At 33.5% G+C, this 14,001-nt stretch overlaps 1 protein-coding gene across 1 annotated transcript; it reads right to left on the minus strand.

The window, feature by feature from the left end:
- Window positions 1-542: 542 nt before the first annotated feature.
- On the minus strand, window positions 543-12,073 carry LOC108451401 (ABC transporter G family member 31-like). The gene is made up of 24 exons (XM_053031231.1): window positions 11,613-12,073; window positions 11,283-11,403; window positions 11,078-11,166; window positions 10,907-10,994; window positions 10,404-10,566; window positions 8,834-8,910; window positions 8,218-8,362; window positions 7,591-7,892; window positions 7,220-7,501; window positions 6,640-6,956; window positions 6,400-6,560; window positions 6,182-6,285; window positions 5,939-6,095; window positions 5,774-5,836; window positions 5,534-5,661; window positions 5,088-5,420; window positions 4,696-4,986; window positions 4,506-4,589; window positions 2,950-3,083; window positions 2,638-2,865; window positions 2,291-2,462; window positions 2,125-2,212; window positions 1,622-1,788; window positions 543-1,251 (listed from the first exon to the last, which is right to left on the minus strand). The coding sequence occupies exons 1-24, from the start codon at window positions 11,948-11,950 to the stop codon at window positions 985-987; spliced, it is 4,299 nt and encodes a 1,432-aa protein (XP_052887191.1). The 5' UTR covers window positions 11,951-12,073; the 3' UTR covers window positions 543-984.
- Window positions 12,074-14,001: the final 1,928 nt, after the last annotated feature.

Raw genomic sequence — 14,001 nt, forward strand, 5'->3', positions numbered from 1 at the left:
TATTGTATTAGATGAGATCTCCATCTAGCTGTTTTAAATGTAATATGGACAGTTCTATCTTATTGGAATGGAACGCAATTGTCTTGGTAGCTATTGTTCGCGGAGACCAGAGTCAGTTTATTAAAGGGCAAGCTATTATGCTGAATGCTACATTGGAACCAATTCTTGTTGAAACTAAGACCATTCAAGAGGCCCCCTGTAGATTAAGTCTCTCTTTGTTTTTTGACAATATAATGGTTGAGTTTAATTGCAAAGTAGCCATCGATGCTTTGTGTTCTCGTTGCCGTTAGTGTTAGAATTTAGTCTTTTATTTCAAGACTTTAGTTTTGAAAGTATTTTCAAGCTTTATCCTTGGACATGTTGTAATGCAAATAAGGCCGCTCACTATTATATGCTCATAATGTTATTTGGAACTCTCCTCCTTTTTTACTTAATTATTTTCATTACGATTTTGTATTTCTTTTTAATATTTTTTGAGGGATTTAGGTCCAAGTGTAGTGGGGAGGCATATTGGCTTGGATTTAGATTTCCCTCATTTATTGTGTCTTGGTTACTCTTTTTGTTTTGTTAATAATATTGTTTACCATAAAAAATACAAACATTACATGAATAGTCAAATTATTAAAAATTTTAAGATATTATTGATAATCGACTTTGACAATAATCAAGATGACAAGATACAATAAAGGCTAGCATGTTTATTACGTTCACCATCACAACCAACTTTTGTTGCTATAATTGATCAAAAAAGAAAAGAAGAACTATAGTTGCTATATCAACAATAACAGCAAACACAATATTTGTTCTTTTTTCCTATGTTGTAATGAGTGATTGAGTTATTTGCTAGCTTAATGACCACCAAATTTAAGTAGATATCATCGAAGAAGGTCGGCAACATACTAGCTTTTCATGAATTTGTTTGGTTTTTCCCACTTAAGAGGAAACCATCAACAAAATGAGACCATAGCTCTCAAATTCATCCTTCTATCTCTTTTGGAAGTTGAGAAATTTTACAGACAAAGTAAAGACACCAAAAAATAAGATGCAAAAGCCGATTAGTACAGCCACCGCGAGTCCTGTTACATCGGAATCAATGCCAAAGACTGTTGATACATACTCTTTCACGGTGCCTTTAAATGTCGGTTCAACAATCATGGTTTCGACATCGCCAAGCTGAGAGCTTATAATACCCTTTAAAGTCCATGCAACTGGACAAATGTAGTAGAACCAGATCCACCATCCTGGAATTCTCTGCACTCCAAATCAAAATGGTTCATTCCATGATTGGGAACCAAACTTCCTAAATACCAACTCTCTATCAATAATTTACATAAATCAATTGATCTCTTATAGAAAGAGCAAAAGTTAAAAAAAAAATAAAACAGCAGGGATTATTTAACCATAGACCCAAATCAAAGGTTTGAATAGTGGTTTCCTTAACATTTCCCTAGATACAAGTACTTTTGTGGAGTATCGCCACATGTTTTATAAAAATAAAAGCCCTAATGCTCCACTAACTTTATAGAACAAATTAGCAACTTGTACCCAAAATACCTAGAAATGAGAATGTTAGAAATATGAGATCAACAGTAGAATATGCAGAGAGCTCTGTACTACTTACTGGCTTTGGGACAAGAAAACCAGAGAGGAGATTCCAGAAAGAGTAAAAGGCAGAAGAGACGACAGCTGCCATATGTTGAGAAGGTGTGAGACCAACGGCCATCAAACCATAAAAGGTGAAATAGGTGAAGGTAAGGAACATGATGATAAGATAAAGGAAAAATTTACCTGCATAATAAGAGAGATTCTTATAAGCGAAGTTGCATTTATTGTAGACAATTGGGTCACATATATTTCTAGTAATTAGTACCGACTACAATCAGATACTGGGTTCATGAAATACATATATTTTAATCAAAAGAAAGTCATGTTTGTTTCTAATTACATATGAAAGACAGCCACATTCATTCTCTAGCAGGCTAGAGTCCCTGGGAGTTGGTTCATTTGGGGGTAGGTAAATTGAAACAAAAATAAATAAAAGACGACTTAATTTAAAGAAATAGCAGGGCAACCATCACTCTATTACATAAAATGGCGTTGTTAAAGTGGAATAAGGAATCTTACTAGCTGTCCTTTCAAAATTAATCATGAAATATGTGATGACCCCAAACAAAATTGTTTGAGCAACAATGTATGGAAGCTCCACAAGGCCCTATTCCAAAAACAACCGAAGCGTGTGTTAGTACTTAATTGTTTAGGACAAAATAAACTGCATACTAAAACTAATTACCTGGGCTGCAGCATAAGAAGTTGGAGCGTACAATCCTGCTGCTTTCTCTCTATAGAACACTGTTCTCTCAATAGATACAATTGGTTGTACTGAGGAAGCATTATTGATCCCAAGAAATAAGCATGCGGAATAAAGGGCACCCATAACCATAAACAAACCTTTAGTTGTATCCCTGTACAAACAATATGCACACCAAATGATTTAGTAGGTTTGTAGAACAATGGCAGAAAATGACATCATAGACATGCATGACGAAAATTAGAGGTCAAATGAACAATGATTTTGTTTAAGCCATTTTCGAGTATTTGGACTTCAGCACAAAACATAAAGTAACCAACGTTACTTGCCTTTTGTTACCAACATCCCAATAAACGGAGCCTAATAGTAATGCGCACACCGTCGTAAAAACCAGCCTCACCAAGTTGTAACGAGGACTTCTCCAATACACAAGGTTTTGCTTCTTGAGGCAAATTAGGAACTGAGACAGTTGGTCTTGTGAATATACGGAAGAAAATTTTAATGGTTGTGAACCAGGAGGAGGAACACTCAAACGCGTAATGGCACCTTCCACTTCCCTGTAACGTGGATATCAAAAATGTCTACTTATGCAGCTTGAGAGCAAGTTAAACCGATTAGTAACATGACAACACAATAATTACCTGTACTCCGCAGAATTTGTGTATATATCTGCGAAATCTCTACCAATTCTCTGCTCTGCTACAGGGTTAGTAATCTCAAGCATCCACGTTGCTGGGTTGTATCCATCAGGAATAGAGGGAATGCCATCAATACTCTATTAGAGTAAAGAAATATGAAGATATAAATAATCTCCATTCTGATAATTATTTTAATTTGTGAATATGTTGAAATCTCGTAAATACCTAAACAGAAGTCTAAAGGAATGTGAATGCATATAGTTTCCTTAGTGCATTGTAGTTATAGTTTGCTTGATCTTAAACTTGCATGCTAACTACTCTTTGAATGCTCCAGATAGTCTGAAACCATGCATACATAAAATGCCAACAATAAAGCTTGGCATTTGTGCCTAAATTGCATACTAATTACTCAAAGTATTCTAGACCATGACTTACAAACACGGACACGCAATACAAGTATGACACGATATGGACATGGAGATATATCTTTAAAAATTTGAGAGAACATGGACATTTCCAAATTGAAATGGTAGGAGAGAAAATGAGTGAAAGATGTATATTAATTAAAAATTATTTATTTTTCAAAAATTTCATTTTCAAAATTTCATTTTATTTTCTTTTATTTTCTCTGGACCAACTAATGAATAGATCTAATTTTTCAATCTTCCTTACCAAACATGATTATGCAAAGAGAAATAGTATTTTCTATAATTATATTTTTATACTTTTTAATTTATTATCTTCTAATTTTCTTTTCACTCTTTCAAATAAAGTCTTAAAGGGTAAGATTAGATTTTTTTCATTTTCATTTTCTTTTATTTTCATCATTTCGTTTTTCTATCATTCTAATTTTCTAATTTTTCAATTTTTCATCTTTCAAACCTACCAAAAAAAAAAAAAGCTTTAAATGGTAAAATTAAGAAGTTTTTGTTTTGTTTTCCTTTTTCTTTCCTCTCTTTTCATCTGTTCTCTTCAACCCATCTTTTTCTACCTAAAAATTTAAAAAATAACTTTGTCATTGTTGACCACCATTAACGGTGTCAGAATGAATTTAAAAAATACCCTCATCATATCCCTGTCAACCAATAAAAGTGGATTTTAGGAAATCTTAATAATAAAGCGTAGACCAAGATTTTAAACAAAAAATTTCTACCACTTTTGATGTTTTCAGCCACTTTCAACCTCCAAAATCCTATGTATACACGTGTCTTGACCGTAGCAGATTATGTTCAAATTTTTTTTTTTGGTGTGTCCTGACATGTTCGGTACATATTCTAACATGTCTATGTCAGACACTAATACGAAATTGGTATGAGGGGTTCTCCAGTGCGTACGTGCTTCATAGTTTTTAGATAGTTTGGATTCTGGAATGAAGCGGAATAAAAATTTCAAATTTATCTTAACAGCAATGCACCTCGTGACATATCTATAGCATTTCGCTAAAGACTGATCTTCAATGTATTCTTGTAAATATGAAAGTGAGTAATCAGCGTATCATTCTTACTTAGTTATGTTTTTCTCTTCAACACAATGATAGTAACAGTGAGAGTGTAAGTCACCTGGAAATAGTCAATCAAAATCTGCGAGCGCACTCCAAGTTTCCCTCCATATATAACCCGACCTCCTCGTTTCAAAAGCAGCAGCTAGATATGAAAATTTATAGGCAAACTTAGATGAAAATCAAAGTATTATTTAAGCTTCTTAACCTAGCTATCGCAATGGCATTTAAAACATTATACTCGGATAAACCTCGTCGAATGCTTCAAAAATGTCAATACTGGGTTGATGAATAGTGCACACCACAGTTCTTCCAGTGTCAACAGTGTTACGAACAGTTCTCATCACAATTGCTGCAGCCCGTGCATCAAGTCCAGATGTAGGCTCATCCATGAATATAATGGAAGGATTTGCAACAAGCTCCACCGCAATAGTTAAACGTTTTCTTTGCTCTGTCGATAAGCCACTGCTACCTGGTAAACCAACTATAGCATTCCTTAGTGTATCAAGCTCTACCAAACGCATCACTTCTTCAACAAACTCCTGTAGGTAAGTGTGCAAAAACGAATATGAGAAATGCAGTGAAGTGAAACTAGACAAAGTACAAAACAAATATAAATTGCTGAAAGGATTATGCAGCTCACAATTTTCTGGTCTTTGCTAATTTCTTTGGGAAGACGAAGACTGGAGGAAAACCAGAGAGACTCCTCAACTGTGACTTGAGGAGAATGTATATCATTTTGCTCAACATATCCTGAAATTCTGGCAAATGTTTCCTGTACCTTTGGGTATCCTGATATCTTAATATCCCCTTCAATGTATCCACCGGTTTTCCTTCCGGAAAGCACGTCCATCAATGTAGTCTTTCCCGCTCCGCTGGACCCGACTAAGGCAGTAAGAACACCTGGAGTGAATACTCCACTAACATTTGAGAGGAGCTGTAATCTCGTTTCAGGTATGCCTTGTGCTTTCATTTCCTAAGATATTTGACAAAAGGAAAGAGGGAAATTGAAAAATGAGGCTTCACATCAGTAAAATATATACATAACTGCAAAAAAACAAAAAAAAAACACACACTAAAGAATCATACCACAGGCATATCCACAAAGTAATTGACATTATGAAAAGTCATTGCTAATGGTTCAAATGGAAGAATCATTCCCTTCTTACTGCTGCCCTGAGCAGATGAAGAATCTGATGTCAACTTTTCGCTTTCAACTGCAGAGATATTTTGAAACTTGTGAAGGAATTACCACAATCCTTTAAAACAGGCATACGAGCCGTATATATGAAAAATAAGTTGATGCTGCATATATCAAATATGACTAACCATCCTTCCTAACAGAATTTTCTTCTGTCTCTTCAGGTACAATTGCCTTGCCTTTACTTAAAGCTGTCGTGAATAGAAAAACTATATAAGAGAATCTTTGGACACGTGATGAAGTTTAGAGAAAGGAAGTTGTGAATGATTTTAATAAGTTAAAGGATAACCCACGATTCAGGCAGGCTAGGGCCAGTGTCACGATGATGTTGAAAATCACTGCATAACCTATTAACACACCAACTCCAAGCCAATACCAATATTTAGCAGAAGGTAAACCATGTTGATGAAGCACATTGTATCCAATTGTATTGTTTCCAATAGCAGATATCTGAAACATGTCTCAACAATTACACGTTATCATATTAATCATTACTAATAAACAGAAATTTGAAGAAAGCATGTTGATTAATGCACCTTTTTCCACCTTGTAGCTGTGAATTCATTAATGGAAACTGCTCTTTGCGCATACTGTAATGGTGACAGCCATGAAGCCCAAACCCACCATGGCTTAATTTGGTCTAAAAGAAGAAGAGTAAATCAATCAACAATATATATATGTATTTCTTTTTGAAGAATCAGCAACAAAAATATTTTATCTTTAATTCCTAAATAAAATATATTAGACAACATACCTTTAGGTATAACAAATCCACCCAACAAAAATACAAGTAAAAGTGAAGCAGACCCAAAGGTATTTGCAACGACCAAATCTCGAGCAAGGGAAGCCAACATTCGAAATAGACTAACTGCCATTTGGTGTAATACAAATTGGGCGAACGTGAAGCGGAAAAATCTGAATCCAAAAACTAGAAATAATGAGAAGAAATTTCTGATAGCAAAAACATCATGGGAGAGTGTGAAATAGGAGATACCTCCCAGCAGAAGGGGCAAAACCAACAGTGTAGTATAAAACACAAGACCATACTACAGCTTCAATAGCAGAGTAAGGTACACGAATACTCCAACTGACGACGGACCATATCCATGCAGGATGAAATAGATTATCTCGTTGTTTGTAAAATACTGGAAGCCGAAATATGAGAAGGGATAGCTCAGAAAATCCATTAAACATCATATGGACCACCCCGAAGAAAAGGCATGAGAGGTAGAGGTTGCCATTAATCTCATCTACCGGATGCAGTTTTGTTCTTAAAAAAATTGTGCTCGTGACAAAAGCCACAAATGCAACCTTAAACACGTAATGCATAAATTCAAAAGTGAAATACATGAGAAAAGCTTCAAAACAAAAATTAATGACAAAAAAAAGTCATAATATTTAGTCATGTATAATACACAGAAGTTTATTACTGAAAAATGAAAAAGCATAATACACAAAAGTTTCTCACTTCATATATCATCAAACCATAGATGGTTAAGAATGTCAGTGTCAAATTATGATGTAAATGTGATCGGTAAACATAACAAGCGTAGAAGTGGCAACCCAAAGCATACCTGGAATGTCCTGAAAATGTAAAGGAAGCTCTGCCTTGTCATCAGTAGTTTTTCTCGCGCAAAGCAAGAATTCAAAAGCTCCCATCTTGATGCAGCATATTTTGTTCTGGACAAAGCTGAAGGATGGCTTTGAGATTTATCATACGGTGCAGTAAGTGTTGACTCCAGAGACTTTCCAAATCTGGAATTTTTAAATGCAATGGCCATTTCCGAAACGGGAATGAACACGTATGGCTTCGACGGATCAGCCCAATATTGAGCTTGATCTTTCTTAGAGGTCACCTGATGGCAATGACGACGACAACAACAACTAGCTAGGTAAGTACTTAAAAAAGATCCAACCATATATGTAGCTATAAAGAAATGAATACCTCTTGAAGAAAATCTGCAACACCCTTTCGCGGTGGCAGTTTGAATCCTAATGACTCAAAGAATTCCAAAACTTTTCCTCGAGGGCCCTGATACACCATATATCCCTCGGATAACAACATTACATCATCAAATAGCTCATATGTCTCCGGTGCAGGCTGTAGCAGACCCATAAGTACAGTTGCTTCCATTAGATGAACAAAATTTCGCATACATTTTACTATTTGGAACGTTGTAGAGCTATCAAGTCCAGTGGATATTTCATCCATAAAAAGAGTTTTTCTCGGCCCAACAATCATCTCTCCTGCATGGGGACAGTGCAAATAATTATAATTTGATGCAAAGTAACAAAATAGTAATGCATCATCCAAACCATTATAGATGAAGTGGTTAAATGCAGTTGTCCTATATTTGACCTTTGTACAACCTTTCATCATATCCTTAATAAAAAAAAAAAAGCGAATGATAATCCTTAGTAATGTCTTCCATAAAAAAAAAAATTGAATGATAATTTAAGTAATGTCTTCCATAAATTAATTCAAAATTGTGTCATAAGAGTTTAAACTAAACAAAAATAGAATCTTATTTGATAGAATTCAGTGATGACGAAATTGTATCAAGAGAGATACCTGTAGTAACTCTTTTCCTTTGGCCACCGGAGACACCCCTAAGCATATCATTTCCAACGAAAGTGTCTGAGCATATGTCAAGACCAAGCACTTTTAAGACATAATCTGTTGAAATGCTATGTTTTTTACCCCCAATGGATGATGCCTGTGCAAAATCAAAGTAAAAGCAATAATGCAGTAAATAAATAAAGAATGTAAACAAAGACACCAATCTCTCATAATATATGTTGAGAGGTCGATTGGTTTTAGATGGCAACACTTCAAAATTTTTTTCGAAAAAGGTCGGACTATTGATCAAGTAATAACATACATGCCCTTAAATGCTATATAAGGACAAGGATTCAAACCCTTATCAAGTGTGAGATGTTCAGATCCCTTTATTAGATAGTTGTGTGTCATGCATGATTCAATCTACTGAGGTACTATCGCTTCATGAATTCTATCGTCAATTTAGATATTAGATAGAATCGGATGACAAAACTCAACTTAAGATAATAACGAATTTCTAAGATAACAACGAATTTATTAAGAGATCTGTGGGTCATGGGCGAATGACACTTGAAGAAAGGAGTCAACCTTCCTCAACAATAAATATTAAGCATATTTTAAAGCTAACCTTCATGAAAGCATCAATTTCTGGGATTGGACGTATATTCTTTTCCTTTTCTAGTTTGGTTAAATCTTTCATACACCCTATAAATATAAATTAAGTAGAAGAGAAAAGTGGTGAGATAAAAATATAAATATCCTGAATACAAAAATATAAGTAAATTAATATCTTTCTAAACTAACATGATGTAAATCTTTAGACCTGATTGACTTCATATTATCCAGCTAAACTATATATGCTGAGGTCAATTTCGTCATAATTGACATAAAAGAGAGTTGTGTATTTGCAGACCGCAATGCTGAAGAGGTAGGAATTGGGAAATTCGCATTAAGTTTAATCAAAATTTTAAAAATCTGAGAATATCTACTCATTTTAATGATTTTTAAAAAATTAGAAGCTTTAGAATTTACAAATATTTTAGAGTTTAATTAAATTTTTAAAATTTTAGAAAACTTAATGAGATTCATAAAAATAAATTTAAAGGTATAATTAAAATTTTTAAAATTTAAAATACAATTTTAATTTCTCCAAAATTTTGGGACTGAGGTCCTCCTTTAATGGTGTCAATGAAAGTAATTTTGATTGGTTTAAGGGTGTAAAAAGGGTCAAATTTTTTTCTAAAAAAAAAAATAAGTCGCATGTTTTTTTTTTCCACTCAATTAAGTTTTTGAATTACCAAAATGTATTAAAAAAAAGTTATTTGACTGTTGACTTTAATAGTTGATCGTTAAAGTTTATTGTCTTTAATTTTTTTCAATTAAAGCCACCATGTGTTATCAAAAGAAGTATTTTATAATTTTTTTATAACTTTTATTGATTTTTATTTTTATCATTTGTCACCACATGTCACGTTGTGTTGCGACATGTGATGACTTTAATTGAAAAAAACTAGGGATCATTAACTTTAACGACCAATGGTTAAAGTTAATGGTTAAAGGGTCTTTTGATGCATTTTATAATTTTTATGATTTTTATAAAAGTTTAAGATTATATATATTTTACGGTTTTATAATTCTTTTCTATTTTAATAAATTTTAAATTTTGTATTAAAAGTTAATAATTTTATAATTTTATTGATTTTTATATTTTTTATAATGGTTATGACACGTGGTGGTTTTAACTGAAAAAAGTTAGAGGCAATTAACTTTAATGGTCAACTATTAAAGTTAATGATCAAAAGGTTTTTTTTGATGCATTTCGATAGTTCAACTACCTAATTGAGTAAAAAAAAAGAGAGACTCAATTACAATTTTTTTTAAAAAACTTTGAAAACTTTTTACATCATTAAACCAATTTTAATTGAGTGAGTGCACGTTGGGTACCCAATATAAATAGAATGTTTCGGGAGTTATTCTCTTAAGATTTACTTAGACATTGTTCAATTTTATTATATTAACTAATGTACTAAACTTCATGATACCGATTGCCTGTTACCAAATTAATATATCATAGTATTTGAATTAATTTTGTATAAAAATATTTTTTAGACTGTTTTTAAGCAAAACCTAATATTGAAAGTGTGAGTTAAAGTGAAATTTAAGTGACTAATATTTGGTGATATTGGAAGTAAACAAACCTGCCATGCCCTCACTTGCACCTTGACACCTAGCAGCAAAATCAAATGTTTCTCTAACAGTTAGCTCTGGAATGTGATTATCTGTTTGGCCAATGTATGCTGAAGTCCTTCTAACATAGAACTCATCAAGTTTTGTGCCGTTGTATGTAATATCACCACTCACCTGCACAGCGTAAAATACAACCTTTTTTTTTTTTTTTGTATTGACTAGAGCTTAAGAGTTAAGAGCTACTTCACGTTCCAACAGCCTTTGATTTATAATTTCATACATAAAAAAGGTTGGGCTACACAGTCAAGCAGACCCAAATTAATACATGCAATTGCTTTTGACCAGTGGCATTATACTTACGTCCTTTCACCAGGCGTTGTTCACGAATCACATGGAGAGAAAAGCAACTTGAAAGGTGACACGAAGTGATTCGTGAAAATGACGGGAACAGGTATGCAAATGAGTTATATCGTGTGATTTCCCCAAAAGTTGATGGCAAGCAAGCATGACTTACATTCAAGGATTTGCGATCAAGTTTCCCAGCAAGAGCTAAAAGCAAGGTGGATTTGCCCGATCCTGGTGGTCCTAAAAGCAACGTCATCCTAAAACAAGCAGCAAAGTAATGGGAAAATTACAAGATCATTTAAATTTGCGCCCTCATGTGAACCGTAAATATTTACATTACCTTCCTGGTTTAATGATACCACTGATATCTTTCAAGATATGTAACTGGAATTTATTAGGACGTAAAATCCTCAAACCCATTAAGGCGTACTGTCAAACAACATAATTGCGGTTATTAATAGAATATAAAAGAATACCAGAAATGAATCACAGATTTCACCTACAAAAATATGAAAGAAAAGAAAGATACGTAAAAGTTACCGAACCTCAAAGAAGTCACGAGCAACGTTGATTAAAGTAGGTAAAGCTCTTAACCCAATTTCTGCATTGGCATTGATGTTTAAGTTCTGGAACCTTACTTCAACCTTTGGCACCTCCATTCCAACTCTGCAAAATTTTATTCTCATTTACATCTAGTTACGTATATCCAAATTTAATGCCCATCAACTCTACCTTGTTTTCTATTCAAGAACAAGTTTTCTTTTATTCTGCACCCTAGGCCAAAAATTACAACTCGTGATTTGTGAAGAAAAAGAAGTGAATACTTTTTACTTAATAACAACAAATTAATTAAAACCGCAACGAAAACGAATTACCTATCAAGGCGATCTTTAATAGCAGAGAGAAGCTTATAATTATCTTGATCATCACTAGCCAATGCTTTCTTTACAACTAGTTCCCTTCTAGCTCGATCTAGCTTGGTCACATCAATCGTCTCCGTACTTCCAGTTTCTCCGCCTCCTACACTATGTTCAATCTCCGATGGAGTCCTTCTCAAAATCGCGAAGCGTCCTCTTTTCACCGAAGGCAACCGAGCGATCGCTTCCCATATAAGATCTTCCTCATCTTGCTCAACCACCTCTGCGTTCGACGGTCTATGAAATGACTCCTCATTGCCCGCCTCTACGTCGAGCTCAAAAGCATTCGATTGCATCCTACTTAATCTCTAATTGTTTTTTTTTTTTTTGTAAAAAAAATACAGAAAGTGGTGAAGTTTTTAAGCTTTTTTATAGACGAGTTAGTTAAGAGCTCTAAAAGGAAGAACACACCTAAGCTGACCCGGGAATTTTGAAGATGTAATGAAATACCGAAACTACCCTTTTCAGTCAACACAAAAGATCAATAGGGGTAAAAGTGAGATTTCTCATCTTATACAAGCTTGCAAGTTCGTTGCGACTTTTAAGCGCTGTTTTCTTTGTTTATTTCTTTTGCCCGATTCTTACGATCGCATAACATAATTAACCGCTGCAACTGCAAATGACACCGTTTTTTTTTTCTCTTCTTTTTCATGTTTTTGAAAGAAAAAAAAACCTTACAATTTTTTTTTAAAAAATTCAACTTCTATTGGATGGACTTTCATCTACAATACATTAATATCACCATCCATAATTTTTCAACGCTTTTAAATAAAATCTTAAAATTCTATTACATAAGTATGTTTATAAAAACTACGATTTAAAACATATTTTTGTGTTTAAAATTAACATAAAATAAAAATAAATAATGAAACCTAAAGTTTAAAATTAATAATAAGACATTTGTAATATGTATGAAATTAAAATAAAATTAGTTTAAATTGTGATTAAAAGAAAATTTAAATAAATAAATCATATTAAGAATATTAAATGCACTCTAATGGTTTATAATAATATTATTAATTTTCTTGAGTTGGTATCGAGTTAACTTGTGACACCAATTCAATCAATGACATTATCAATATATGTAAACAACATGAGTTAAAAATTGTGTAATAATATTGAAATGTATATAAATATCAAAATAAAACTTTGGTCAAAGTGGTAGAGAAATTGTTTTATAGATGTTAGTGTCGTGAGTTCAAATGTCAGCATATACAATTTTTTTACTAGTTTTATTAAAAATATAAAGAGACAAAATTATTCTTGTAAGAACATAATTTGTCTTAAAAGCCCGAATAGAGTTTCCACTACTCGACCTCCAACAAAAACCTTTAAAAAGCAAATTCATGGCCACAAAGGCATTCCTTCAAACAAAAAAAAAAAAAAAAGGATCACTACCCTCAGAAGCATTAAAAAAATCCCCATCTCGATAATATTTGACTTTTTAGATTCGACTAGGAAGAGATTCCATATTAGCAACAAGATGCTAACATTGCTTACCCAAACATTGCTAAATTAAAGGAGTTGAGATTTCAAAAACTCATAACACCTTGAATTTTTTAGGCACACAAAGCTTGTCACAAGAAACCCAGTGAGTACTTTTTATCATACTTGACCTTGAACACCTACAAAAAAGGTTCGTCATTCTTTGGAGCTCATTACAAATACCTAACGATATCATGAAGGCACTCATCCAATAATATAGTAAAACTTGGGCCAACGTTTTAATAATGATCACTTTACTAGGCTTGGATAGTAGCTTATTCTTCCAACTGAAATGTAACACCCCTAACCCAAATTCGTCACCGGAATAGGGTTATGGAGCATTACCCGAATTTATAGATCAAATAACAAATATTCCACATCGTACAATATTCATATCAGAAGTCAATCATAAAGTCCCTTATATGAACCCTCGAAGTCCAAAACATGCATTAGAAACGAGTCGGGACTAAACTGGGTACTTAGAGAATTTTTCGCAAAATCTCAAAAAAAAATTCTAGGTGCAGGGGTCATATGCCCGTGTCTCAGGCCGTGTTACTCTCTGACTTGGGTCACACGACCAAAACACACGCCCTTGTGCTAGGTCGTGTGTAAATACCTAGGTATTCTGTTTTGAAATTTTAAAGATGCGAGGGACATACAGCCAGGTTACACGCCCATGTACTAGGTCGTGTGTCACATACGGCTGAGACACACACCCATGTGGACGAAAACAGGCTATTTTCTAAGCCAAATTTCTCACCCCATTTTGTTATCCTCCTACACCAACACTTTAACACATTCACAAGCTATTATAAGTCATTTAACCCAACTCAAAATCAAGTCCTATACATGATATAATACC

This window comes from Gossypium arboreum, chromosome 7, assembly GCF_025698485.1.
Source record: "Gossypium arboreum isolate Shixiya-1 chromosome 7, ASM2569848v2, whole genome shotgun sequence".
NCBI classification, from domain to species: domain Eukaryota; kingdom Viridiplantae; phylum Streptophyta; class Magnoliopsida; order Malvales; family Malvaceae; genus Gossypium; species Gossypium arboreum.

Excerpts from the sequence above, each read along its gene's own strand:
- LOC108451401 (XM_053031231.1), bottom strand. The coding sequence starts at position 11,950 with ATGCAATCGAATGCTTTTGAGCTCGACGTAGAGGCGGGCAATGAGGAG. Across the intron at positions 5,837-5,938 it reads GGCCCTAGCCTGCCTGAATC|CTTTAAGTAAAGGCAAGGCA; the intron begins GTGGGTTATCCT and ends TATTCACGACAG. Across the intron at positions 1,252-1,621 it reads GTTTTCTTGTCCCAAAGCCA|AGAATTCCAGGATGGTGGAT; the intron begins GTAAGTAGTACA and ends TTTGGAGTGCAG.